The 25,692-nt window shown below is 43.8% G+C and overlaps 1 protein-coding gene across 1 annotated transcript; it reads right to left on the reverse strand.

Annotated features, from left to right (window-relative positions):
- Positions 1-21,239: 21,239 nt before the first annotated feature.
- Positions 21,240-25,328, reverse strand: LOC144508492 (CCAAT/enhancer-binding protein beta-like). The gene has a single exon (XM_078236460.1). It carries the CDS (start codon positions 23,460-23,462, stop codon positions 22,524-22,526), a length of 939 nt encoding a protein of 312 aa, XP_078092586.1. The 5' UTR covers positions 23,463-25,328; the 3' UTR covers positions 21,240-22,523.
- Positions 25,329-25,692: the final 364 nt, after the last annotated feature.

Genomic DNA, 25,692 nt, shown 5'->3' on the forward strand with positions numbered 1-25,692 from the left:
CTTAATGAATTCATCGATTATTTCAAGTTCTTCCTGTTTTTGTAGTTCTTTTATGCCAAGTTTCTCTGTTCTTTCATTTTCATATTAATCTGTTTGACATACTATTTCCAATATTGGTATGGTAGTGCAGTTCTTTTATGTTACTAGACTAGATAATCCATAGCCCTGGGGAAACAGTCCAGGGAAAATGAGTTCAAATCCCAGCACTATTGTTTGAGAATTTAAACTCAGTTTTCAAAAATAATCTGGAATTAAAAAGCTGATAATGCTAAAGGTTATCATGAAGCTGTCAGATTGCCGGAAAACCCCACTGGCTTACTAATATCCAAAGATGTACAGGTTAGGTGGATTGGCCATGCTAAATTGTCCCTTAGTGTCCCAAGATGTGTAGGTTAGGGGAATTAGCGGGGTAAATGCATAGTGTTACGGGGATAGGGAAGGGGCTCGGGCCTGGGTAAGATGCTCTGTCAGAGCAGAGTAAAGAGTTCCCTGAAAGTGGCACTTAACTGGGCAGCACTGGGCCTTCCCTGGGGCAAAAGTCCCATTTAGTATGAGCATCTGGCCAATCAAAAGCCAGCAGATCTTCATCGCTCAGAGTAAAAAATAATCTAAGCAGTGAGATGCAGAGGGATCTGGGGGTGCAGACTCGATGGGCTGAATGGCCTCCATTTGCAATGTAGGGATTCTATGATGATTCTTTGAATATCCTTTAGGAACAAAAACCTGTCATTCTTATCCAGCCAAGCCGTTGTGTGTCTCCAGTTCTCCACCAACTTTGTTGACTCTTAACTGCCCTCTGAAGGGGCCTAGCAAGTCAATTCTGTCATTCTGTGATTCTGTGCCCTTGCCTTTTGAAAGAGCGCCATGGTATATTTCACTTCCAATTGAACCGAGCCAGAAATGGGTGCTAAATGGATGCAATTTGAGAGGGCAGAGGCGTTGAACACAGAGGGACCAGCAGTGGATTGGAGGGTTTCTGTTGGGCCAGGGGCAGCATTACTGGCCATTAACCAGGTATTTTTTAAACTTATGTGCAACAGCCTGCAGCTGTCCCTTTAACGATTGCTGATCCAACCACTCAAAATTCAGTTCCTTTGCTGCAGGAAAGCGACTTAAATACTTTGGTGAGGATCTTACCTTTTCTGGGTGGGAGACTGACCATCTATTTTCAGATCGGCTCAAAATTCACATCAAGTGGGGATCAGGTGAGAAACTGCAATATGTTCACCTTGGAGTCTGATCCATCTATACCAGGAACATGCTTCACAGGATGAACTTTCTAATTTAGCATAAATCTATCATATTAGATTTATTTAGTGTGCACATGATGTGATATAGAAAACATGTCAAGAGTTCTGCTACATTGAACATTCCCCCAGCCAATGGGCTCACCATCACTTGTGTACTGGTATTAAGGTCTACTTATCAAATAAGCAATAGAGTACATCTGATCGGAAAAGGAGGCCCAAGTTCAGTCCTAGAATGGCAACGTTAGGTCTGCATTTACTACCGACCCAGGTCCAGTTGTGTCTTTGGGTCACCCCTTAAAACCCTTCGCAGCACAGTGGTGGTAAAGACTGTAGATCCTTGATTTCTTTCCCTTCTTTTTGGGGAATGCCAACTTCTCAGGCCCAGGAAAATCGCTCCTATTGTTCTATTAGGATCTCATGTGCATTTTCTTTGCAATGCCTACAACTAAACATAGAAGGTAGCAGGAGGAGGCCATTTAGTCCTTTGAGCCTGCTAAACTGATACAGTTGAGGTACTTACTGTGAACCATAGTAAACATTTTAATTTTATCACCAGAAAGTTGCAGCTCGCTCTGTAATAATTTGCTGTAGCCACTTGCGGGTGAACAGACACTCGTTAAAAAGTTAATAATTTATATGCATGGTGACACATATCTCGGAAACATAAGGGAGTATCTTATCAAGGAACTCATATCGCTGGAAGGTAGTTTGCACTGTTTTAGGGGCACCTACCATGCCACCTTATTAACGATTTAGATTAGAACTAAATGTAATCGTCAGAATTTTACCACCACACCCGCCACGGAATCAGAGTGGGCAAGGGGCAGATAATGGAAATGTCCGTTATCCTCAGGCGGAATTTTCCGGTCTTGCTCGAACGAGGCCATAAAATCCTACTCAATATCTCTAAATTTGCAAATGACACAAAGCTGGGTGAGAGGGTAAGCTATCAGGGGGATGCAGAGATTCTTCCGTGTGATTTGGACAAGTTGAGTGAGTGGGCAAATGCATGGCAGATGTAGGATAATGTGAATAAATGTGAAGTTATCTGTTTTGGTAGCAAAAACAGGTAGGCAGATTATTATCTGAGTGTCTATAGAATGGGAGAGGGGAATGTGCAACAAGACCTGGGTGTCCTCATACACTAGTCACCAAAGGTAGGCATGCTGGTACAGCAGGCTATAAAGAAAGCTAATGGTATGTTGGCCTTCATAATGAGAGGATTTGAGTACAGGAGTAGGGATGTTTTGCAGGGCCTTGGTGAGCCACACCTAGAATATTGTGTTCAGTTTTGGTCTCCTTATCTGAGAAAGAATATTCTTGCTTGAGTGGGAGTGCAGAGACTGATTCTGGGGATGGCAGGACTGACAGAGAAAGCAAGATTGAATTGATTAGGATTTGATTCACTGGAGTGTAGAGAAAAGAGGAGGGGAGGGGGGATCTCATAGGAACTTATAAACTTCTAACCAGACAGGGTAGATGCAGGATGGATGATGCCAATGGCAGGGGAGTCCAGAACCCACCAGAACCCAGGGGTCACAGTCTAAGGATTTGGGATAAACCATTTAGGACCGAGATGAGGAGGAATTTCTTTACCTAGAGAATGGTGAACCTATGGAATTTGCTAGCACAGGAAGCAGTTGAGACCAAAACATTGGGCGAAATCTTACCAAAAAATGGCAGAGTGTTGCTTCCAGCGAGAGAACCAGAAAAACCAGGTTTTCGCTCCAGATCTTACAACACCTTACCAAAAAAATCAAGGGGGGGGCGGTCTGTTTCACGCCATCATGCAGGGGGCAGTGCCTCAACACAGTGGCAATGTCCATTGCACTAAGATTAAAGTATGCCCCGATCAGAGCAAAAATAACCTTCCTCCCCAGCCCACCATGGATGTCTCAGGGGTTCCACACCCTCCCATCCCTAATTGGAGCTAGCATTCGACTCCAACTGCCACTCCCCCCTCCCCCGACCCCATGATCGGAGCTGGCATTCACTCTGACCCCAGCACCACCCTCCTCCAATCATAGGCCCCTCTCCCTGTGATTGTTGGCCCCCTCCCCCTTCAATCACTGGCCCCTCCCCGCCTGCCCATATAGTTAGAGCTGGCACCACCTCCTCCCATGATTATAGGTATCTTTCCCCTGATCATCAGCCACTTCCCTCCCTCACCCCTCCCAAACTCCCATCGCCTGCATCCCTATGTCCCAATCTGCTCCAGCCCACCACCATACACAAATGAATCCCACCCCCATGAAGCTCCCACTGGAGTCCACCAGTGCCCCGGCACAGGTTGGCATTTTCAGATTGGCATGGGCATTGTACAAACCTGGCAGTGCCAACTTTTGCCAAGGGGCAGTGCCAAGGGGCAGTGTCAATGGGCAAGGGAGCATTGCCAGGCCATTGCCTGGCCATGTTCCTTTCCCCCAGAGGTTATACTCACCTTTGTGCCCCTGGTGTGATCGCTACAACTAGTTCACATCTGGGTGAACCTGTTGTAAATGTCACGTCGGCATAGTTTGATAATATGGCAGGGGATCAATATCTGATGAGGGGGCATGGTAATAATATTAACATATATTTAAATAAATGTAAATCAGGTTCATGCCTATTATCAGCATGAACCTAATGACTCCACTGACAAAGGGCAAGGAAGATCCAAAATCACGATCTCGCTGGCAACTTCCGGATCTTGAGCTCCTGCTGGCATTCTCACGGATGGCGGGAGTGAGCAAAACCCTTCGTCCTTTTCAAGAATGAGTTAGATATAGCTGTTGGACCAAAGGGATCAAAGGATATGGGGGGAATGTGGGAAAGTGTTACTAAATTGGATGATCAGCCATGATCATAATGAATGGTGGAGCAGACTCAAAGGACCAAGTGGCCTCCTCCTGCTCCTATTTTCTATGTTTCTATGTTTCAATAGTGGTGATCTTTTAAGTCACTCATTTGGATTGAGAAGTGATACTTTGACTGGGAAATATAAAGAGAGGAGATTTTGTCTCACTGCCTCCCTCTTCTCAAGCAGTAAAGAGGTGGAAAAGGAATGGAAACCCAATGAAAATCAGTTCCACCAGATTTTCACACAATTACTAAATCTCTTGATATTCAAGATGGGTGTGCAATCAGATTTGAGCATTCAAAAGGATATGTGCATGCACTCACCTCTATTTTCAGCTCCAGGGTCATGCGGAACAGTATCTCTACCATGCCAATAAAACCCAGTAAGAAGTTTAACAACACCAGGTTAAAGTCCAACAGGTTTATTTGGTAGCAAAAGCCACACAAGCTTTCGGAGCTGCAAGCCCCTTCTTCAGGTGAGTGGGAATTCTGTTCACAAACAGAGCATATAAAGACACAAACTCAATTTACATGAATAATGGTTGGAATGCGAATACTTACAACTAATCAAGTCTTTAAGAAACAAAACAACATGAGTGGAGAGAGCATCAAGACAGGCTAAAAAGATGTGTATTGTCTCCAGACAAGACAGCCAGTGAAACTCTGTGGGGGTTACAAATAGTGGGACATGAACCCAATATCCCGGTTGAGGCCGTCCTCGTGTGTGCGGAACTTGGCTATCAGTTTCTGCTCAGGAATAAAACCCAACAGAGGGCAAGGAGATTTACAGGCAGGATGAAATTATAAAGGCCCACACATGTTAAAGGAAAATGCATCAGGCCTTTTGCCATGAGCAGGTACAATTATTTATCTCCTTATTTTGCCCAGACACCAGAGTGTTTGTCACACTCAACCTGATACCAAGTAGTGAAGCGGAAAATGTCAATGTAGAATCAGATGATGAAGGAGCAGCACTCTGAAAGCTGGTGATACTAAATAAACCTGTTGGACTTTAGCCTGGTGTTGTGAGAGTTCTTACTTTGTTCCTCTGTGTCATTGTGCCATTAGATCAATTCCTGCCCACACTTCACTGAGGCACCTTTGACACAAAGACAATTAAGTTCAAGAGTTCCCACCCGCGCCACCCCCCCCCCCCCACCCCCCCACCCCCAGCCCACCAGGGTATAATAATTTCCTACTTATCTTACTTGGGGGAAATAGAGTGAGTAGGTCCAGTGATTAATGTAATAAAACTTTCTGAGTGACTATCATAATGTAAAAACGTTGCTCATCCCCGGTCTGTCATCCACAGTTTTCAAATTACTGCACCCTAACTAGTTCATAGGTGCCATAAAATAAACTCCCAAGGTTTAACAAGCCCTGGATTAGAATGACAATCACATTGTCCTCAGGCCTTTTTCAAAGCCATTCTGTAACTGGCCATTGCAGAGCAACACGTCTGGAATTTTTCCTTCCCCTATAAAAGCCATCTGGTCTTAACCCGGCATCTGCTCCTGCGCCAGTTCACCCAGAACCAGGAATATGCCATGCGGAAATTTCCTTCCAATTAATAGATTAACCTCCGATCATAAAGAATCTCATTAAATTGAAATGAGCCTATTTTTCACATAATCAGACTGATGGGAACATTTTGATGGGACAATGCTTTTACACCCGTTCAGAGTCCATCATCCATTGTTTGAAATGAAGTGTAAAATCAGACAGGGTGGAAAATGAGGGTCCCACCTGAACCTTTCCTGCCAGGCAGGTAAAAATTAACCCTACTGTTTTCTTTCTATGAGTGCTAATTTTCTGATTATCAAAGTGTTCCAGAGTGATCTAGCAACATGCTTTTTTATTTTGGTTCCAGTTTCTGCCAGGATCATTCAGTGCCTGAACTCATTACAGCCTTGGATGAAAAGAACTGAGTTCCAAAGGTGAGGTGAGAGCGACCGCCTTCGACATCAAGGCCGCATTTGACCGAGTGTTGCATCAAGGAGCCCTAGTGAAACTGGAGTCAATGAGAATCAGGAGGAAAACTCTCCATTCATTGGACTCATCCCTAGCATAATGGAAGATGGATGTGGTGGTTGAAGGTCAATCAGCTCAGTTCCAGGACATCACTGCAGGAGTTCCTCAAGGTAGTGTCGTGTGCTCAACCATCTTTAGCTGCTTCATCAATGACCTTGCTTTCATCAAAAGGTCAGAAATGAGGATTGCACAATTTTCTGCATCATTTACAACTCCTCAAATACTGAAGCATAGAAACGTAGAAACTAGACGCAGGAGTAGGCCATTCAGACCTTCTAGTCTACTCCGCTATTCATTTTAATCATGGCTGATCATCGAATTCAATATCCTGATCCCCATTTCCCCAATATCCCTTGATCCATTTAGTCCCAAGAGCTATATCTAATTTCTTCTTTAAATCAGACATGTTTTGGCCTCAGCTACTTGGAAGCTACATGGAGGCAGTCCATGTCCAAATGCAGCAACACCTGGACAATATCCAGGTTTAGGCTGACAAGTGGCAAGTAACATTGCCATATAAGTGCCAAGCAATGACCATCTCCAATGAGAGAGAATCTGACTATCGCCCTTGAAATTCAATGGCATTACCATCACTGAATCATCCACTATCAATGACCTGGGAGTTACCATTGACTATAAACTGAACTGGACTGGCCATATAAATACTGTGTGTATGAGATCACAACAGAGGCTAGGAACGCTGCAGTGATAACTCACTTCCTGACTCCCAACAGCCTGAGCATCATCTACAAGGCATAAGTCAGGCTTGTGATGGAATACTCTCTCCTTGGATGGATGGCTGCAGCTCCAACAACACACAAGAAGCTTGACACCATTCAGGACAAAGCAGCCTGCTTGATTGCTACCCCTTCCACAAACATTCACTGGCTCCACCACTGATGAACAGTATCAGCAGTGTGTATCATCAATAAGGCGCACTGCAGGAATTCACCAAAGTTCCTTAGGCAACACCTTCCAAACTCACGGCCATCGAGAAGAACAAAGTCAGCTGACACATGGGAACACCACCACCTGTCAGTGCCCCTCCAAGCCATTCATAATCCTGACTTGGAAATATGTTGCCGTTCCTTCGCTGTTGCTGGGTCAAAATCCTGGAACTCCCTGCCTAATAGCACTGTGGGAGTTCCAATACAACTGCAACTTCAGCGGTTCGAGAAGGCAGCTCACCACCACTTTCTTTCTCAAGGACAATTAGGATTGGGCATTAAATGCAGCCACACCCACATCCCGTAAATGGATTTAAAAAACGGTGTGTCAAGTGATTATCTTTTTGCATATTATCTTTCATGTCCTTCTATGTAAAATCACCCTTTTATCTCACTCGGAACAATTGTTCATACTTTGGTTCTAATGGCTGGAGTTTTAGCTAATCCTGATTTACTGAGGTGAACTCATGTTGCACTGCTCCCAAGGTTGTATGTGCTGACAGCTACCGAAAGTGCAATTCCAGGGCTAGTATGATTCTGCCACGTACAAGGAAAATTTGATTCACAGGCTGTTCTCTATCCAAACATGCAGGCATGATCTTTGAAAGGAGAGAAGTTCTATCCAGGACAATGGGTGTCAATACTACAAAGGTCACTTATCAGTATGCATGGCATAAAGTTGAAAACACGGTTAAGCCTGTGTCCACAAACCCTCCAACCTTTGGTGAGGTCAAGAAGTTTAATGACTTGTGCAAAAGTACAAAGGTAAGCTGACAGACATACACAAAAATGACTAAAACAACAGAAATGGATTATAAGGTCAGACATTTTGACTTTTATAACATATGAAGTTTGATACCACAGCAACATGACACAAGAAATCAATGTAAAAATGGTGTTCAAATAGATTCGACCCACACAACTAAACCTGCCTGTTAATGTAAATATATTTTTAAAAACGTAGTATATTACAGTTGCCCTCTCTGCTGCCCTCTCCGTTGGTGAGATGTAAAGAAAGTTAGTTCAGTAATGGATTCCTGCTTTTGACATGTGCTAATTTTACTTAATGCAGAAAGTCGTCGGCCAAAGATGTGCAGGCTAGGTGGATTAGCCATGATAAATTACCCCGTAGTGTCCAAAGGTATGTTGACTCGGTGAATTAGCTATGGTAAATGCAAGGGATTAGGGGATAGAGCGGGGAGGTGGGCCTGGGCAAGATGCTCTTTTGGAGAGTCGCCATAGACTCATTGGGCTGAATGGCCTCCTTCTGCACTGTAGGGATTCCATGGTTCTATGATTCTACTGTTGGGACATGCCTTTCATCCAGGAGTGCTGGATCCATCGGGAAGTTCACCATCTCAACCCTTTCAATCTGTTTCCCATAGAGATCACAAAAAAGACCATCGGTTCCACCACTACCCAATTACCACAACCATTCTTTATTTATACAGAAGCAGGTCTCTGGAAGGTACAAATTGAGTGCTAAACTTGCAGACATGTTTAAATCATGGCTATCAGCAATTAGCACCAAAACTGTAGATGAAAAACAGACTTTGAAACTGGCATTTCTTAGCGCAGCACCCACTTTGCATCTGTTTTCACCCTGTCACCAAAATAGCAGTCACTGACTCTTGTTGAAAGTGGTTCCTTGAATGGCACCAGCCCTTCGAACCTTTTCCAATTTCTACAGTGAGTGTCAGCAGGCTATCCAGCCATCATGGTATCAGACATTGCTGCTGTGATCAAATCCTCACCAGAACCACCTCCCCTCCACCAGACTCAATGTGAGCGATTATCCGGCCGCGCCATGCCTGGCACAAATCACGCCAATCCCGTAAAATTGTGTGCGGGCCTAAAAATAAGTTTTGCGCCCGTCGCCAAATGGTTTCCAATCATCCTGCTCCCTTGCTACTCCCGCAAACTGGATCCCGCCCACAAAGGCACGAGACCAATTAACATATTTTAAGTATCATTAAAATATACTTAGCCCATTCGACGCCACATTCTCCCAGCTCCTAGGATCTTCTGATCTTCAAGCATGGTGCGAATCTGGCAAGAATCACGACTGGTCTCCACTAGCAGTGCCCATCAGGAAGTGCCCAAATGGTATATTGACACTGCCAGTATGTAAGGGGTGGTGCCAAGGGGGTGGGGCCTGAGTGGGAGTGGGGCCAGAGTGGGGGTCATGAAAAGGGGGCTTTGTGGGGTGGGCTTTGTCGAGGGGTCATGAAAGGGTGGGGCATGAAGGGGTGGGGCATGAAGGGGGGCATGTTTGGGATCATGAAGAGGACCCATTGAGAGGGCCACAATGCCCTGATCCATATTGGGGAGGGGGGGGAAAGCACGCTGCTGATGAGGGGAGGGGTCCAAATGTCTGGAGGGATGGAGGGCGTCTCCAGTGCACTGCGAAATTGGGAACCCTTCCAAAAAGGCGTCCGATCGCTTTGCAGTCATGTTCACCGGTGTGTTTAGGCTCCGCTCCTCCCAAAACTGGTGAGCATCTCGCCACTCTCCCAAGCAAATGACTAAATGTGGTCAGGTCTGCGCTGTACAGACAGGCATGGATCGCTCCAGTTTTCTCGCCATTTTGACACTTGGTGATTTTTTGGGAAAATTCCACCCAATATGTTAGCCAATTTCCCACCATTCCCAGCCTGTAGGCTGTGGTGCAGCACCCATTTGGCAACCACTGTTTGCTTGCAGTATTTACGTGAGGCTGGAAGTCTAATTTGGCTCAGGTCTCAGGGTCCGAGGTGGGCTTCTTAAAAGGCCCACTAGGTGTTTGTGTTAAAATAAGAACACAAAAGCCCTCCAATCTTCACACCCCCTCATCCACTATAATTTCCAATGCCCATCCATGCCACTTCAAGCTCCTTTCTACCTCCATGGCCAATCATTCCCCCATACCAATCGATGTCCTTCCAATCACCTCATGGCCCCTCATACCCTCCCCCCCCCCCCCAATGCTAAACTATAGCACATAAATACCATGCACTGTATAGAAATAATTAACTCTTTAATACAGTAAGATGTGTTAAAAGAAAATGTAAATGGTAATTAATTCATAACTTTCTACTATGTTAAAAACAAACCTTTCAATCGAAAGCAATAAATTGGCAACCATCCAGACAATCGAAATATCAATAAATCACATCGTGTATGCTTGGCTGAGAGCACAGCCAACCATTGTTCTTGTTGAAACCGCTGCACCCCATAGAAAATGTTGCTTGATTGACAGCTTGCTCTCTCATCTTTTCTTATGTTTATTTACACAAGGGAGTCAAGTGTTTCAAGGGATTGCGTCTTTTGTTGTCGACATGAGCAGCCATAGGGGATGGGTGGAGGGGCAGAGCTTGGCATTAGGGTTATGAGGGGCCATAGGGGTTGGTGAGCATAGCATGGCACAGGGGTTATGAGGAGGATATTTTGAATGTATCTGTGTAAATGCCCCCTCATGCAGACTAGGGTTTATGACCTCTCTGAGGGATGATGAATCATGAATCTTTAAAAACCTGGCTCAACTGCATGAATATTGTGGAGGAGAAGGACATGTCTATCTTTGCGATGGAGCTGACCAGGTCAGGAGTGCTGGATGCAGTCTATTGACAGGAACCAGCCCAAATCCTTTAAAGGCATCCTGACAACTAGACAACCCACGAATGACGTCAGGAATCACAGGGTCACGACCTGCTTGATATTTTTCAAAGGCTCCTACGTCATTCAGACTTGGTGAAACTCTAGGTCAAGGTGAATTTTCCCCCCTCTGAGCCGAATTCAGTCAAAGAAACAACACAGGTTCAGCTTCTAATGAAAGTGACACACACCAGCTCTCTCAATCTTGATCATTGAGGGATTTCGAGAAGTTCTGGGGACGTGTATGTTTAGAACAATGTCTGGTTATGAGTGCGTTACTGAGTGAGTGGAATGACAATATAGCCAACCTGCTGTGAAGCTGTCACATCCTTCTTACATAATTTGATCAAAGGGTGGTTACATCGATGTGTAGCTGGTGAACAAAAAGTAGTTCATGCACCTCTCCCACACCTTAAGGAGTGCCTGAAGAAAAGGTTGGACATGTCAACAGAAACGATGAATTGAAAGTAATCTTTCATTTTCACTTTCCATAAAGCTTAAAGCTAAAACTAGTTGCAATATAAATCACAGAGCCAATATCACTGCATCACGTGTGACCAGTTTTAACAGGTTTGCAATGTTAATTCTGTAGCTTCATTGAATTACAATACTCCCTTGTGTATCTTCTAATCTACACTAAAAATCTGGATTCAGAAATCTAATGAAAATATCAAGAAGGAAGGTGGATAAGCCAGAATATGCAGCTGGGGACCTAAGCTTGATAAAATCTGTAGATAAGTATTATATGCAAGTACAGGCTGGTGAGCATTAGAAGGTAGGAGTGAGTTTCACATTCGGAGGGTGCGGAATCCAATTAAGGTGAAGTTAAAACAGATCTGGGAGTGATGTCAGATTTGGCAGAGTGGCAGAGAAGTTCAATTTCCATTCACCTGTTTATTTGGTGTAAAATCAGTGTAAAATCTGCAAATGTTGGCTCATGATTGATTGTGTCTGAACATTGTTGGAATTGTGTCAGTTCCCATAATATACCAAGTGGCTTTTAACCATTGACAATGGATGGGGCACAGTGGGCTGCATGAATATATTAAAACTAGAGTCCCGTCCCTGTTTAAAGATTCCTTTTACATGGTTGAATAGCTGGCAGTGTGTGCAATGTGAGTATGAGGCTTATAGCAAGGATAAATGTGTGAATCTGAGGTGAGCTATGAATAATAAGTATGAGTCCTGCTTGATAGAGACTATTAGTCAGTGAGTGAATAGGTGTGATGAATGGAGTAGCAGGATTGTGGTCCATTTATGAGGTTTATCCTTGACATTCAATGTCATTATCATCACTGAATCCCCCACTTTCAACTTCCTGGAGGTTACTATTAACTAGAAACTGAACTGGACTAGCCATATAAATACTATGGCTACCACAGCAGGTCGAGGGCTAGGAACCCTTGTCTACCATCTACAAGACACAAGTCAGGAGTGTGATGGAATACTCTCCACTTGCCTGGATGAGTGCAGCTCCAACAGCACTCAAGAATCTCAACACCATCCAGGAAAAAGCAGCCCGCATGTTTGCTACCCTTCCACAAATATCAACTCCTTCATCCACTGGTGAACAGTGAAAGCGGTGTGTACCATCTACAAGATGCATTGCAGGAACTCACCAAGGTTCCTTAGGCAGCACTTTACAAACTCACAACCACTACCATCTAGAAGGCCAAGAGCAGCAGGTACCTGGGGGTATCACCTGGAGGTTCCCCTCCCAGTCACTCACCACCTTGACTTGGAAATATATCATTGTTCCTTTACGGTCTCTGAATCAAAATCCTGCATCTCCTTCCCTAACTGCACTGTGGGCGTACCTGCACCTCAGAGACTGCAGCAGTTCAAGAAGGCAGCTCACCACCAGCTTCTGAAGGGCAATTAGGGATGGGCAATAAAAACTGGCTTAGCCTGGGTCCCGTAAAATGAATATTTAAAAAATGAGAATATGGCATTTGAAGATGCAGTCACTGACTGTCACTACTCATGTAAAGTGATTGGACATTTTGTGACACTTCTTCCAGATTCTTAGAGTTAAACAATTGGCTTTGACCACAATGGCTATCTCCTCGCATTACCTTCTTAGTGTCTGTGGGGAGAGCCTCTTGGCCCCTTGACAATAGAAGACCACTATTCTCCTGTTCACCTCCTGCATTAAAGGCCTTCAGCGCTGGATTGGAGATCTTGGAGCATGCTCTTTGACCTGTTGCACCATTTTCACTCCTCCTTCTGCTCATAAGTTCTTCTCCAGCTACTTCCAGCATCTGCTTCAGTCAAACTGCACCTCACCTTTAAGTGATGTGAGCCTCATACAAACTTGAGACCCTTGCTGAGTCATGCAGCCACTTAACGGCATGCTTAGCACTGGGCTGCATGCTGCTACCATTTAAATTAGTAGGCAGCTCAAACTTTGTGGGTTAATTATACACCATGATAGCCATATTCATTTTCCAGTCTTACCCAATTCTTTTCGCCCCAAAATGCCCCTTCCTAATTTCTCATTTGTCCCATTTCATGTTGACATTTGCTTGCCTGTCAGAAGGGTGGATGGTGCAATGTCAAGGGCATCAAGCTACCAGTGTAAAGTTTTCATTAAAGTTATTCAAGGTTCAGATGGGACCTAACTGGGTAGACACTGAGAGGTTGGGGAATCTAAAACACTGGGGCACAGTCCCAGGATAAGGGGGCAATGCTCTAAGAATGAGACAAGGAGACATTTCTTCACTCAAAATGTTGTGAATCTTTGGAATTATTTATCACAGAGGATTGTATAGATAGTCCATCGTAGAATATATTTAAGACTAAGAAAGACAAATTTTGGGTCACTCAAGAAATCAAAGGAAATGGAGAGCAGGTGGTAAAATAGAGTTGAAGCCCAAGAACAGCCCGTGATCATACGTCTTCTTGGTTCTTAGGGTACAACAGCACACTACAAAGACCATTTTTGATATGTGAGTATACGTATTCACACACTGGGTTGAGGGATCTAAAAAAAGCATCAGTGTCTACTTTGTGTGTGTGTGTTCAGTTGAAGCCTCTGTCATTCTATCCAAGGAGAAGATATTGGCTAAAAAAGCTGTTTCGAGCCACATCTTGGTTATTACTCTGATGAAACTACGGAAGCAGATAATCATTTCCTCTCGAGTTACCTCATTCAACTGCCTCAGGAAAGTGAAGAAAAGGGCGATCATTATAATTGCTTAAACATTGAACAAGCCATTTGTAGAAAATGGGGATCCAGCATTTCCAGGCAACGTTTGTGCATTGTTTTCTTTACAAAGGTGAACAGTTAAGAGCAAGCAGTTATGTTTGCCTGTAAGACTATCTGATAATGTAAATATAAAGCAAGCAGCTTCTGTTCTTAGTCAATAGCCCTCAAAATTCCCTCCATTTTCACTTAATCGTTTCACCACATTTCTCTCAACAATGCAAAACCAAATGGTATTGTTCCATCTGCTAATTGGCCAAAAAACTGAGTGAGATATGAGCCAATCAGAGGCATTTTAAACCAATATGGTCACAACCTGTACAAGGAAAATGAAGGAAGTAGAGAAACCCAGATAAAACATGCATTTAACATTAAAATACAGAAAACAAATTCCGTAATTGTATAAAAGCAGAGAATTAGAGAAAAACTAAAGGCAACTGGCATCAAAGCAAAGTTTATAAAACATTTATTTTGATTTAATCCATACCCTTTGAATCCAAGGTTTTTTATATTGTCTCTCACTCTGATGACTTTTTTGCCCAACACTTAATAACTGTAGACTCATTAGAGTCATTACAGCAAAGAAGGAGGCTATTCAGCCCATCGGGTCCATGTCGATTCCCCACAGAACAATCCAGTCAGTCCCGTTCGATCCCTGCAGCCCTGAAAGTTTATTTCCTTCAAGTGCCCAACCAATTTCCTCTTGAAATCATTGACTGTTTCTGCTTTCACCACTCTCATGGGCAGTAAGCTCCAAGATGTTATCATTCACTATGTAAAAAGTTCTTCCATGCATTTCCCCCGCATCTCTTGCCCAAAATATTAAATCTGTGTCCCCTTAGTCCTTATACCATCAGCTGATGGGAAGGTATTTTCCTTCTCTATCTTATCTAAGTCTGTCATAATCTTGCACACCTCTGGCAACCCTCCCCTCAATCTCCTTTGCTCCAAGGAAAACAGCCCCAGCCTTTCTAAAGTAGCCTTGTAGCTAAAGCCCCATCCCTGGAACTATTCTGGTAAATCTCCTCTGGCCCTCTCAAGGAGTTTCGCATCTTTCTTAATTGTGGTGACCAGAACTAGAAGCAATACTCTAGCTGGGGCCTAACCAGAGCTTTTAAAAGGTTCCTTCTTTTTCTACTCAATACCTTTACTTATGAAGCTCAAGTTCCCACATGCTTTGTTAACCACTCTCTCAACCTGTCCTGTACTCTCCAATAGTCAATGCACATGCACCTCCAGGCTCCTATGTTCCTACACACTCTTTAGAATTGTGCCATTAAGTCTATCTTGCCTCTCCCTATCCCTTCTGCCAAAATGCATCACCTCACACGTCTCAGTATTAAGTTCCATCTGCTGCATGTCTGCCCATTCTGGTAGCTTATCTATGTCTTGCTGCAGGTAATTCATATCATCCTCACTGTCACTCCAAGTTTGGGATCATTAGCAAACTTTGAAATTTTGGTCAGAATTCCAAGACCCAAATAATTTTTTATAGCAAAAATTCAATAGTCCTAGCACTAAAACTTGGGGAACACCAGTGTCTACTACCCCACATTCTGAAAAACAACCATCCACCACAACTCGCTGCTTTCTGTCCTTAAGCCAATATTTTTACTCAGTTGGGCACCAACCCCCTCTTTTCATAAGCCTCAATTTTGTCAATTTGCCTTTTATTTTGTACTTTTTCAAACGCTTTCTTAAAATCCATAAAGACAATGTCCACCATATTCCCTTCATCAACTTGCTCTGTTACTTCACCAGAAAAATTAAATTAGATTAGTCAAGCGGGATCTGCCTTTTACAAATCCATGCTGGGTCGCCTTAATTAACTCAAACCTCTCCAACTGTCTGTTGATTTTTTTTTGCTGATTAAATCTTACCATCATTGATGTTAAACTGACTGCCCTGTCATTGTTAGGAATGTCCTCACACCCTTTCTTGAATAAGGATGTCACATTTGCTACCTTCCAATCTTCGGGCACTGCCTTCATATCCAAGGAAGGTTGAAAGCTTATATGACAAGACCTTCTGATATCTCTACCCCACTTCCTTTGGCAACTTGGGATGCAGGCCACCCAGACCAGGTAACTAATCTACTCTGAGCACAGCCAGCCTTTCCAGTAACCTCTCCCTTTCAATTTTCACACTATCCATTGCCTCCACTATCTCTGCTTCTACTGATATTTTGTCAGAATCCTCATAGAATCTCTACAGTGCAGAAGGAGCCCATCGAGCCTGCACCAACTCTCTGACGAAACATCCCATCTCGGCTCTATCTTTGTAACTCCAAGTATTTACCCTGCTAATCCCACTAAGCTGCATATGTTGGAACAATTTAGCATGACCTGTCCACCTAACCTGCATATCTTTGGACTGTGGGAGGAAACTAGAGCACCAGGAAGAAACCCACGCAGACACGGGGAGAAGGTGCAAACTCTACACAGACATTCACCCAAGGCTGGAATTGAACCAGGTCCCTGGAATGTGAGGCAGCAGTGCAGACCACTGTGCCACCATGCTGCCTTATGCATATATGATGCAAGTCCACATTTATGTGGCTGACTCTTAACTGCCCTCAGTGGCCTAGTAAGCCATTCAAGACAACTAAGGATGGGCAGTAAATGCCCACATGCATAGATTTAGTCTTTTTTAAGTTGTTTTTTTCCATTCTAAACCCTAATGATTTTAACTCTGTACAAGTGGGTTCATTTTGAATGGATTAAAATCAGGCCTAATAAGTCAGCCTACAAAACTTTGAAAGCATGTGTTACTCTTTTTTTATTTTATTCATGGGACATGGGCTATCATTTGTTGCCTAATTGCCCTTGAATTGAGTGGCCATTTCAGAGGGCAATGCAGAGTCAACCACATTATTCTGGACCTGGAATCACATGCAGGCCAGAACAGGTAAGGATGGCAAATTTCCTTCCCTGAAGAATATCAGTGAACCAGATCAGCTTTTATAATAAGTTTCATCCGTGGACTTTTAATTCCAGATTTCTATTGAGTTCAAATTTCGCCATCTGTCATGATGGGATTCAAACCCCAGTCCTCAGAGCATTACCCTGGGTCTCTCCCACCCCACCAATCTTCCCAAGAAACACTGCTAGCACTTCTTCAGTAATAAATGGCCCATAGCTAGTTCCTGGTGCCCAAAGTTCCAACTTGCACTGCTCTGGCATTTACAACACATTGATTGACTGGCCAGGAGTACCTAAAATATATTTAAATCAGCTGATCTCATATCGGTGTGCAGGCATATACAGCATTTAAGGGACAATGCTACCAGCTCTTAGATAATTAATAGAAATACTGTATGCAGTTCTGGTCACCCTATTATAGAAAGGATATTATAAACTAGAAAGAGTGCGGAAAAGATTTACTAGGATGCCACCGGGACTTGATGGTTTGAGTTATAAGGAGGTTGGATAGACTGGAACTTTTTTCCCTGGAGCATTAGAGGCTTGGGGTGATCTTATAGAGGTCTATAAAATAATGAGGGGCATAGACAAGGTAGATAGTCGACACCTTTTCCCAAAAGTGGAGAGTCTAAAACTAGAGGGCATAGGTTTAAAGTGAGAGGGGAGAGATGCAAAAAGGTCCAGAGGGGCATTTTTTTCACTCAGAGGGCGGTGAGTGTCTAGAACAAGTTGCCAGAGACAGTAGTAGAGGCGGGTATAATTTTGTCTTTTAAAAAGCACTTAGACAGTTACATGGGTAAGATGGGTATAGAGGGATATGAGCCAAATGCAGGCATAGTGGTAAATACTGGGCGGCATCGACAAGTTGGGCCAAAAGGCCTGTTTCCATGCTGTAAACCTCTATGACTCTAAATGTTGGAAATACACAACAGAACTATTAGTATCTGCGAAAAGACAAGTTAATATTTTGAGGGTCATTTTAACCTCACCTACCAGGAGAGAAGAAAACTGGATTGAGTCAAATGTTGGTTTTACTGCATATCCAATTTTACTTCGCATTGACTTCAATGGAGTGCAAGATTAGCATTCAGTTTGGTCCCATGAGATTTCCGCCCAGTAAGTTAAATTACCCTCGAGTCTAGAAACTTCAACAAGCAAAGTGTTAACCTTCATTTAGTCTCAACATTTTCTGCTCTTATAATAGGATTATCCTATAATCACCTGGTTATACAAGATCATCCTGTTTCTGTAGGAGCACAATTTTTGTACCTTGCATACTTCTTGCTTGTGGGCACCCATGACTTATTGATCTAGTTCACTGCTCATTTTGTTGCTGCCGCCAAGTAATTCATTATTGTCGATGAGCAAAGCCAAGAGTTTTTTTTCCCGTAAGCTTCCATGTAAAGCTCGGTGCTGGCTTTCTGATGCTAAGTATTGCTAAAGAATAAACTCAATCCATTAAAAAATCATATTTTGTCTGAAAAGTGTGTTAAATTATTTTAATACATGAGTTCTCATTTTGAAATATAGGTTGTGTGTGTTCAATACTATGTATCATAATTCAAAGATTTGTGATTACTGTATTCGGGTTAGGTACATTGTTCACAGATTAAAACTCTGATATTTTCTATTCAAATATTAGAATGCTCTTGATGGCTGGGGAGAATATTTTTGTGCACAGATAATTACAGATTTTGCCAAGCTGATATTTTGACAAATGTCTTGCTTATTGAAAATGAAGCCTCCCACATCTGATAAATTAACTGATATCCTCTACAATACTTTAACATAGTCAACTGTATGAGATTTGTTTCTAACCCTTAATTTGTATTAAACAGCTGGTAGCCTGAGATAAAAGGTAGCACGGTGGCACAGTGGTTAGCACTGCTGCCTCACAGCACCAGGGACCCGGGTTCGATTCCCGGCTTGGGTCACTGTCTGTGTGGAGTCTGCATGTTCTCCACGAGTCTGTGTGGGTTTCCTCCCACAGTCCGCAAGCTGTGCTGGTTAGGTGCATTGGCTGTGCTAAAAATTCTCCTTCAGTGTATCCGAACAGGCGCCGAGTGTGGTGACGAGGGGATTTTCACAGTAACTTCATTGCAACGTTGCTGTAAGCCTACTTGTGACACTAATAAATAAACTTTAAACATTTCTAAAACAGTTATTTGGATATCTGTTTCCAATATCAATACACCAAGAGTAAAAACAATTGAGTACAATGTGCCAAGGCACAAAACTTCAGTGAAAGAAAATGTATTTAAAATATTGTGGTATCTGTGAGATCTCGAAGAGGGAAGAAAAACAGCAAAAGTCATGATAGTAATCTTCTTCTGCTTTCTCCACTTTCACAGTCATTTCTCTGACAGAAGTAAAGACATGTAGAGCAAAGATGTTTTGTTACTAGTTCCTTACTCGTAATAATGGCAATGGGAGGGTGATGTGGTTTATTGTAGGTATCGAATCTTTATTTATTAATCAGCATTGGTGACTTAAATATTTTCAAGGTATCTACCATACAGACTGTATTGGCATATGTATGGTGTATCAACATTCTGGGGGTTACTACTGAACTGAACTAGACCAGCCATATAAATACTGGGACAGTAAGAGTGGGTCAGGAGCAGAGAATTCTGCAGAGAATAACTCACTTCCTAACTCTCCAAATCCTGTCCACCGTCTACAAGGCATAAGAGTGTGCTGGAATATTCTCCATTTGCCTGGATGAGTGCACCTCCAACAACACTCAAGAAGCTTGACACCAGCCAGGACAAAGCAGCCTGCTTGATTGACACCCCATCCACTCCCTCCACCCACCAATGCACAGTGGCAGGAGTGTGTACCTGCAAGATGCAAGGCTCCTTTGACATCTCTTTCCAAACCCGATATCATCTAGAAGGACAAAAACAACAGAGTCATGGGAACGCCATCACCTGCAAGTTTCCCTCCAAGCCACATGCCATCCTGACTTGGAAATATATCACCATTCCTTTAGTGTCACTGGGTCAAAATCCTAGATCTCCATTCCTAACAGCACTGTGGGTGTATCTAAACCCGACTTCAGTGGTTCAAGAAGGCAGCTCACCGCCACCTTCTTAAGAGCAATTAGGAATGGGCAAGAAAAGTGCTGTACAAGGTAGTGAAGCCCCATGTCCCATGAAATAATAAAAATGTTAAGTTGTGTTGAAAATTGTACATTTACATGGCATTATTCACACCTTCAGGACATTCCAAAGTGCCTTAGAACCAAGAAAGTACAATAAAAAAGGCATTTGTCACCATGTCACAATGTGGGAGAACATGTGGACTGGTTAATGTGCAGAATAAAGGACTTGAATTGAAGCACCAATACATTACAACACTGCAGGACAGTGTTATTACACTGCTCAAGTCATGGTCTTATTCCACTATAATACTGTGCTGTAGTACAGGGTAAAATCGCCATAGTCCCAGATGACCAGAGGCTGTGACTGGTGGTGATTTAACCTGAGGATCACCACACCTCAGGCGAGGGGCATCGCTGAAAAGACCTCAGCCGGTATGGGAATTAAATTGAACCTGCGCTGTTGGCATTACTCTGCATCACTAACCAGCTGTCCAGCCAACTGAGCTACACCAACCCCTATATAATACAGAACAATGCTGCATTGCCAAATGCAAAGTCCCAGGTACATAGGTACACTGCACATTTGGAGGAGTTTGGTTAATATAATAGTACTTTGCACAAAAAATAGATATGGTAATTCACCAACCCACAACTCTGCAAAGTGGAAGGACAATGAGTTAGTACACTGATGCACTGTATGAGCACCCAATGTTATGCTAACTTGAATAATAGGGACCACACTGCATTGGAGCCAGCCATTAGTGCTCTGATACACTGATAAAAGGGCATGGGTTGGTGTGCCAACACTGTGCAGTGTAGAGCAAATCACTGCATTAGTACAGGACAGAATATCATGGGATAGAGCACTGACACTCTGAATTGTAAAAGTAATAGGGCAGTATGAGTATGCTACAGAATGACATTATAGAGGGTAACTGAGCTGACAAACTATGCTGCAAAATAAGAGAACATGTGGTAATGCACTGCACTGAGGAGTGTATAGAGGGTAATTGCACTGACATACTAGACTGCAGAATCTAGCCCCGTGATCTACAGTTCTCCCAGCAGTTATCCAAAAGACACACCAACTGGAGAAAAGGCACTTTCCCCAACCTAGGAAACATCAGAAGACAATTCCGGTTGCATTGCTCTGATCTTCCTCCTCTTCATTAGTTCAGGGGAAGTGGAGGCCTGAGAACATGGGGACATGATAGAAAAATTACATGGGTCACTTTACACATTAGGTCTTAAATATAAACCAAAAAAGACATATATATATATACATATAAATAAAGGCAGCGAGGCAAGATATTTGTTTTTGAACTAAAACTGATTTTAATTTGATTTTAAAAGAGAAAAATAAATACAATATTGCTCATTTGATAAAAATAATTTCTGCTATTTCTTTGACCCACAATCAAAGTTGATTTAAAATTGTAGCATTCCTTTTCCTGGTTATCGTACAACGAAATCTTTAACAAGTCACCTGGTCCCTCCTGTGAAGTCCTATTCGCTTTAATAACTTAGTTAACTTTGCATAGCCATAATAATCGACACATTTACAGCCTCTTCTCCAACCCATCCCAGATGACCTACTTTAACCGGGTTTTTAACCAAACGTGGTCGGGAAAAGGGATGCTGCAGCTTTTTTTAAGTCAACAAATCAACACATATTCCTAAGTTGTAAATAGCTACCATTTTTTTTGCCCCCAAACTTTGTACCCAATTCGAGTGCTGGACTGGACAGAATAAAATGTTCTCCAACAGCACTTGTATTGCTGAGTCATTGCGAGTGACGCAATTCAAATGAAAACATTATCAGCACTGATTTTCCGAACTGCTGAAGACCACTTAGACAAACCACGTCCGAAATATCTAGTTCATTAAAAAAAATAGAAACCAAGAGGGGGACAGTATAAAATATGGAAGAGAGAACCTTTAGTCAACAGCAGTCTCGACCCCGTCTCTTGGAGACAGGCGGCGCCACTGGAGAATTTTACAAAACGGCAGTTCAAGCACTTTTGTGTGTGTGTGTCAAAATAATACTTTTTAAAAAAATATTCAAAGATCTACAGTAATGCTTCTGGATAGGAGCACGAACCCTCCCCAACCTATGCATACATAAAGAAATAGAATATCTCTGGAGGAGGGGGAGAGAGAGAGAGAGAACAAGCCCCCCAGACATTTAGAAAACAGTTTCTGTCATCTGACAATTACAAATGAATCTCACACTTGGCAAGTTACACCGCTGTTGCATCATGTGTTTCTACTGAACAGTCAACAGTTAAGCACGGCATCATTTTATATACATTAATATATATATAAAACCCCACAACTCTGGTGTCAAGAAGCATCACTCATCCCTCTCCCTGCAGTTAAGTTAACGCAGAGTAAAGGTCATCTAAACGATTTATATATATATATATATATTTATATAAAACCTCGGTTACTGCAATGTGCTGTAAACACTGAGAGAATCCTCTATATACAAAGAGTCCTTTTGATCGCCTCCTTTTTGTTTTTTTACAAGAGTCACGATATCTTTTTTTTAATAAAAGATGTATAAATATTGGGAGCTGGCCGGTGCAGTGAGTGTCAGCAGTTGTTGGCTGCAGTGAGCAGGGTGTGCTCGGGCAGTTGTTTGAATAAGTTTCTCAGGGTGGCCAGCTCCCGACTCAGTTGCTCCACTCGCTTCTGCAGCCGCTCGTTCTCGGCGCTGAGTTCCAGCACTTTGTGCTGAGTCTCCACATTCCTCAGCTTGGCCTTGTCCCGGCTCTTCCTCACCGCGATGTTGTTCCTCTCCCTCCGCAGGCGGTACTCGTCGCTGTGTTTGTCCACCAGCTTCTTGCTCTTGCTCTTGCCGCCGCCGGGGGCCAGGCGGCTGGAGTCGCCCGAGTTGGGGGTGGCCGGCGGGGTGGAGGAGGACAGCGAGGAGGCGGTGGACAGGTTGCTGTTGCTGCCGCTGGCCACGCACTGGTACTGCAGCAGCGGCCTCACGTACGAGGAGGAGGAGGAGGAGGTGGTCGAGGTGGAGGAGGGAGCCGCCGGCATGCCGTCCTCCTCCCGGGACTCCTGCTTCACCCGCTTGCCGTCCGGGCTCTGCTCGAACACGGGCTCCAGCCGGGTCTCCAGGAACTGCGGGGTGCAGCTCAGGATGTTGCCCTGGTGCCTGCCAGCCGCCGCCGAGCTGCGCATCATAGACAAGTAGGCGCTGTAGTCGGGCAGCGATTTCTTCTTGTACTCCTCCGACAGCATGATATCCGCCAGGAGGTCGCTGCTGCCGCCGCCGCCGCTGCTCAGCTCAAAGTTGCCCCCTGCTGCCGAGGCGCTGGCCGGGTCGATGTACGGGCTGAAGTCGATGGCGCTCTCGTTGTCCCCGATGCCCAGATCGGTCATGGAGCGGTCGCGGTGCAGCTTGTTCAGGGCGCAGTCCGACTCGTAGAAGTTGGCCACTTCCATCAAATTAGTGTAGGTCTGAGCCGCCGGGTAGCATGGCGAGTCGCAACGCGAGTCCCAACTGGTCAGACTTTGCATGAAAGCCGTGGTGGCGACAGACGGAAGAAGGGGTTACCAACCCTTCGCGAAAAGAAATAAAAAATAAAATAAAAGGCTGAATGAAAAAATAAAGGGCTGGAAGAAAGGCTGTCAGCCGCAACTCCTCTCAGGTGTGTGTCAGAGCTGGACTTTGCACACTGTAGCTTGAGCTGAGATGCAGTGTGCCTTTGCTGTGCTGGCCTGAGGTTTAAAACTGCTACAAACTCACAGCTACTTCTTATATTTATAACCACACAGCTCCTGTCATTGACGTCAGCTGGCACTCTGCCACCCCGTCCAACTTTTTCTCTCTCTCTCACTCACTCCCTCTCTGCCAGATCCAGAAGATGTGGCGCCGTCCTTTAAAACATAATTATTATTCCTGATATCTGCCCAGTATTTTTCCCCGCCCCCCCCAACCTTTTTTTAAAAAATCCAACTCATTAGGGAGGAGCGTGGATCTACTCTTTATCTACTCCATAAACCGACTGTCAGTTGGCAGATAGGAGTAGTTGTAAGATTGTTTTTTTTCAAGTGTGTTATGTTCCGGGGTTTAGCCGTGCTTGGAATCTGAGTCCTTATGTGGGGAGCTGTCGCAGTAACGTGCATGTTTAGTTTCAGAAACGAAACTTTAGTCTTTAAAAAAAAACTGCCGACGTTCTGTCAAATGTGCACGATCACAAGATATCAGAGGCCACCCGAACGCTGTGCTCCCTCTTCTAACGCATCATCAAGAACAACTTGTGTCTGTGTAGCCCTTTTTAACAAGGTTAAATATTTCACAGATAGGAACGTTGTCAGAGAAAGGTTGACAGGTCTCAAAGGAGGAGGGAGAGGTCCAAGGACGTGATTTTACAGCTTAGGGTCGAAGTAATTGAAAATAAAGCCACCAATGATGAAGGAAGTGGAAAATACACAAGATTCATTCACAAGAGGCCAGACTTGGTGCAAGGTGCAGGTGGGGGGAGGGGTTATATGGAAAGAGGCAGATAGTAGCAAGATGATGGAGGAATTTGAACATGCGGGTAAGAATTTGTAAATATTGTCTTTCCACAAGCAGAGGGACGATTGGCGGATTGAACGTGAGGATACAGCAAATGACATTTTGGATGGGCGAAGGGCAGCAAGGTGGTTAACACTGCTGCCTCACGGCGCCAAGGACCCAGGTTCGATTCCCGGCTTGGGTGCCTGTCTGTATGGAGTTTGCATGTTCTCCCTGTGTCTGCGTGGGTTTCCTCCGGGTGCTCCAGTCTCCTCCCACAGTCCAAAGATGTGCAAGTTAGGTGGATTGGCCATGCTAAATTGTCCCTTAGTGTCATCGGGACTGGCTAGGGTAAATGCATGGGGTTATGGGGATAGGGCCTGGGTGGGATTGTAGTTGGTGCAGACTCAATGGGCCAAATGGCCTCCTTCTGCACAATAGGGATTTTATGAAGGATGGAAGATGAGAGGATGGCAAGGGGAGAAGTGCAATCATACAGTCTGAAGGTAACAAAAGCATGGACAAGGGTTTCAGCAGAGTGGAGCCAAAGGCGGACATTAAGATGGCACCGGAGCATTGAGACTTCTTGCAAGCTGTGCCCAGCATACCCTCTAATTCTATCTAAACTCTACTCTTAACTCTTTCAAACGCTGTAACAATGCTTTAATTCAATCTCAACAGATTTGGCACAAGAAAAGCTTGTTCTTGCTTCCCTGCTTTTGACCTACCTGATATTAAGTTGATCTTTTTCTACACTCTAGCTATGACTGTAACACTATGTTCTGCACTCTCTCCTTTTCTTCTCTATGTACGGTATGCTTTGTTTAGCGTGCAAGAAGCAATACTTTTCACTGTAATACATGTGACAATAATAAATCAAATCAAATGTTGTGTTATAGCGATGGAAGTAAGTGATATTGTAGACGATATGGAATCAGAAGCTTAGCTCAGAGTCAATAGAACACCAAGATTGCAGATACAAAAACAGAGAATACTCGAAAATCTCAGCAGGTCTGACAGCATCTGTGGAGCGAGAATAGAGGTAACATTTTGAGTCTTCGTCAGAGCTGAAGACAATAGAAAATAGGATGATATTTATACTGTTAGGATGGGGGGGTGGGGGGGGTGGTAATTGACAAAGATGTCATGGACAAAAAGAATCTAAATAGTGGTGCTCATTGCTAAGAAAGGTGCTGATAGCAGCCATTAAGAGATCAGAATATGTAAATGACAGAACAAAGATAAGCA

This window comes from Mustelus asterias, chromosome 20 (genome assembly GCF_964213995.1).
Source record: "Mustelus asterias chromosome 20, sMusAst1.hap1.1, whole genome shotgun sequence".
NCBI lineage: Eukaryota > Metazoa > Chordata > Chondrichthyes > Carcharhiniformes > Triakidae > Mustelus > Mustelus asterias.

Excerpts from the sequence above, each read along its gene's own strand:
- LOC144508492 (XM_078236460.1), bottom strand. The coding sequence starts at position 23,462 with ATGCAAAGTCTGACCAGTTGGGACTCGCGTTGCGACTCGCCATGCTAC.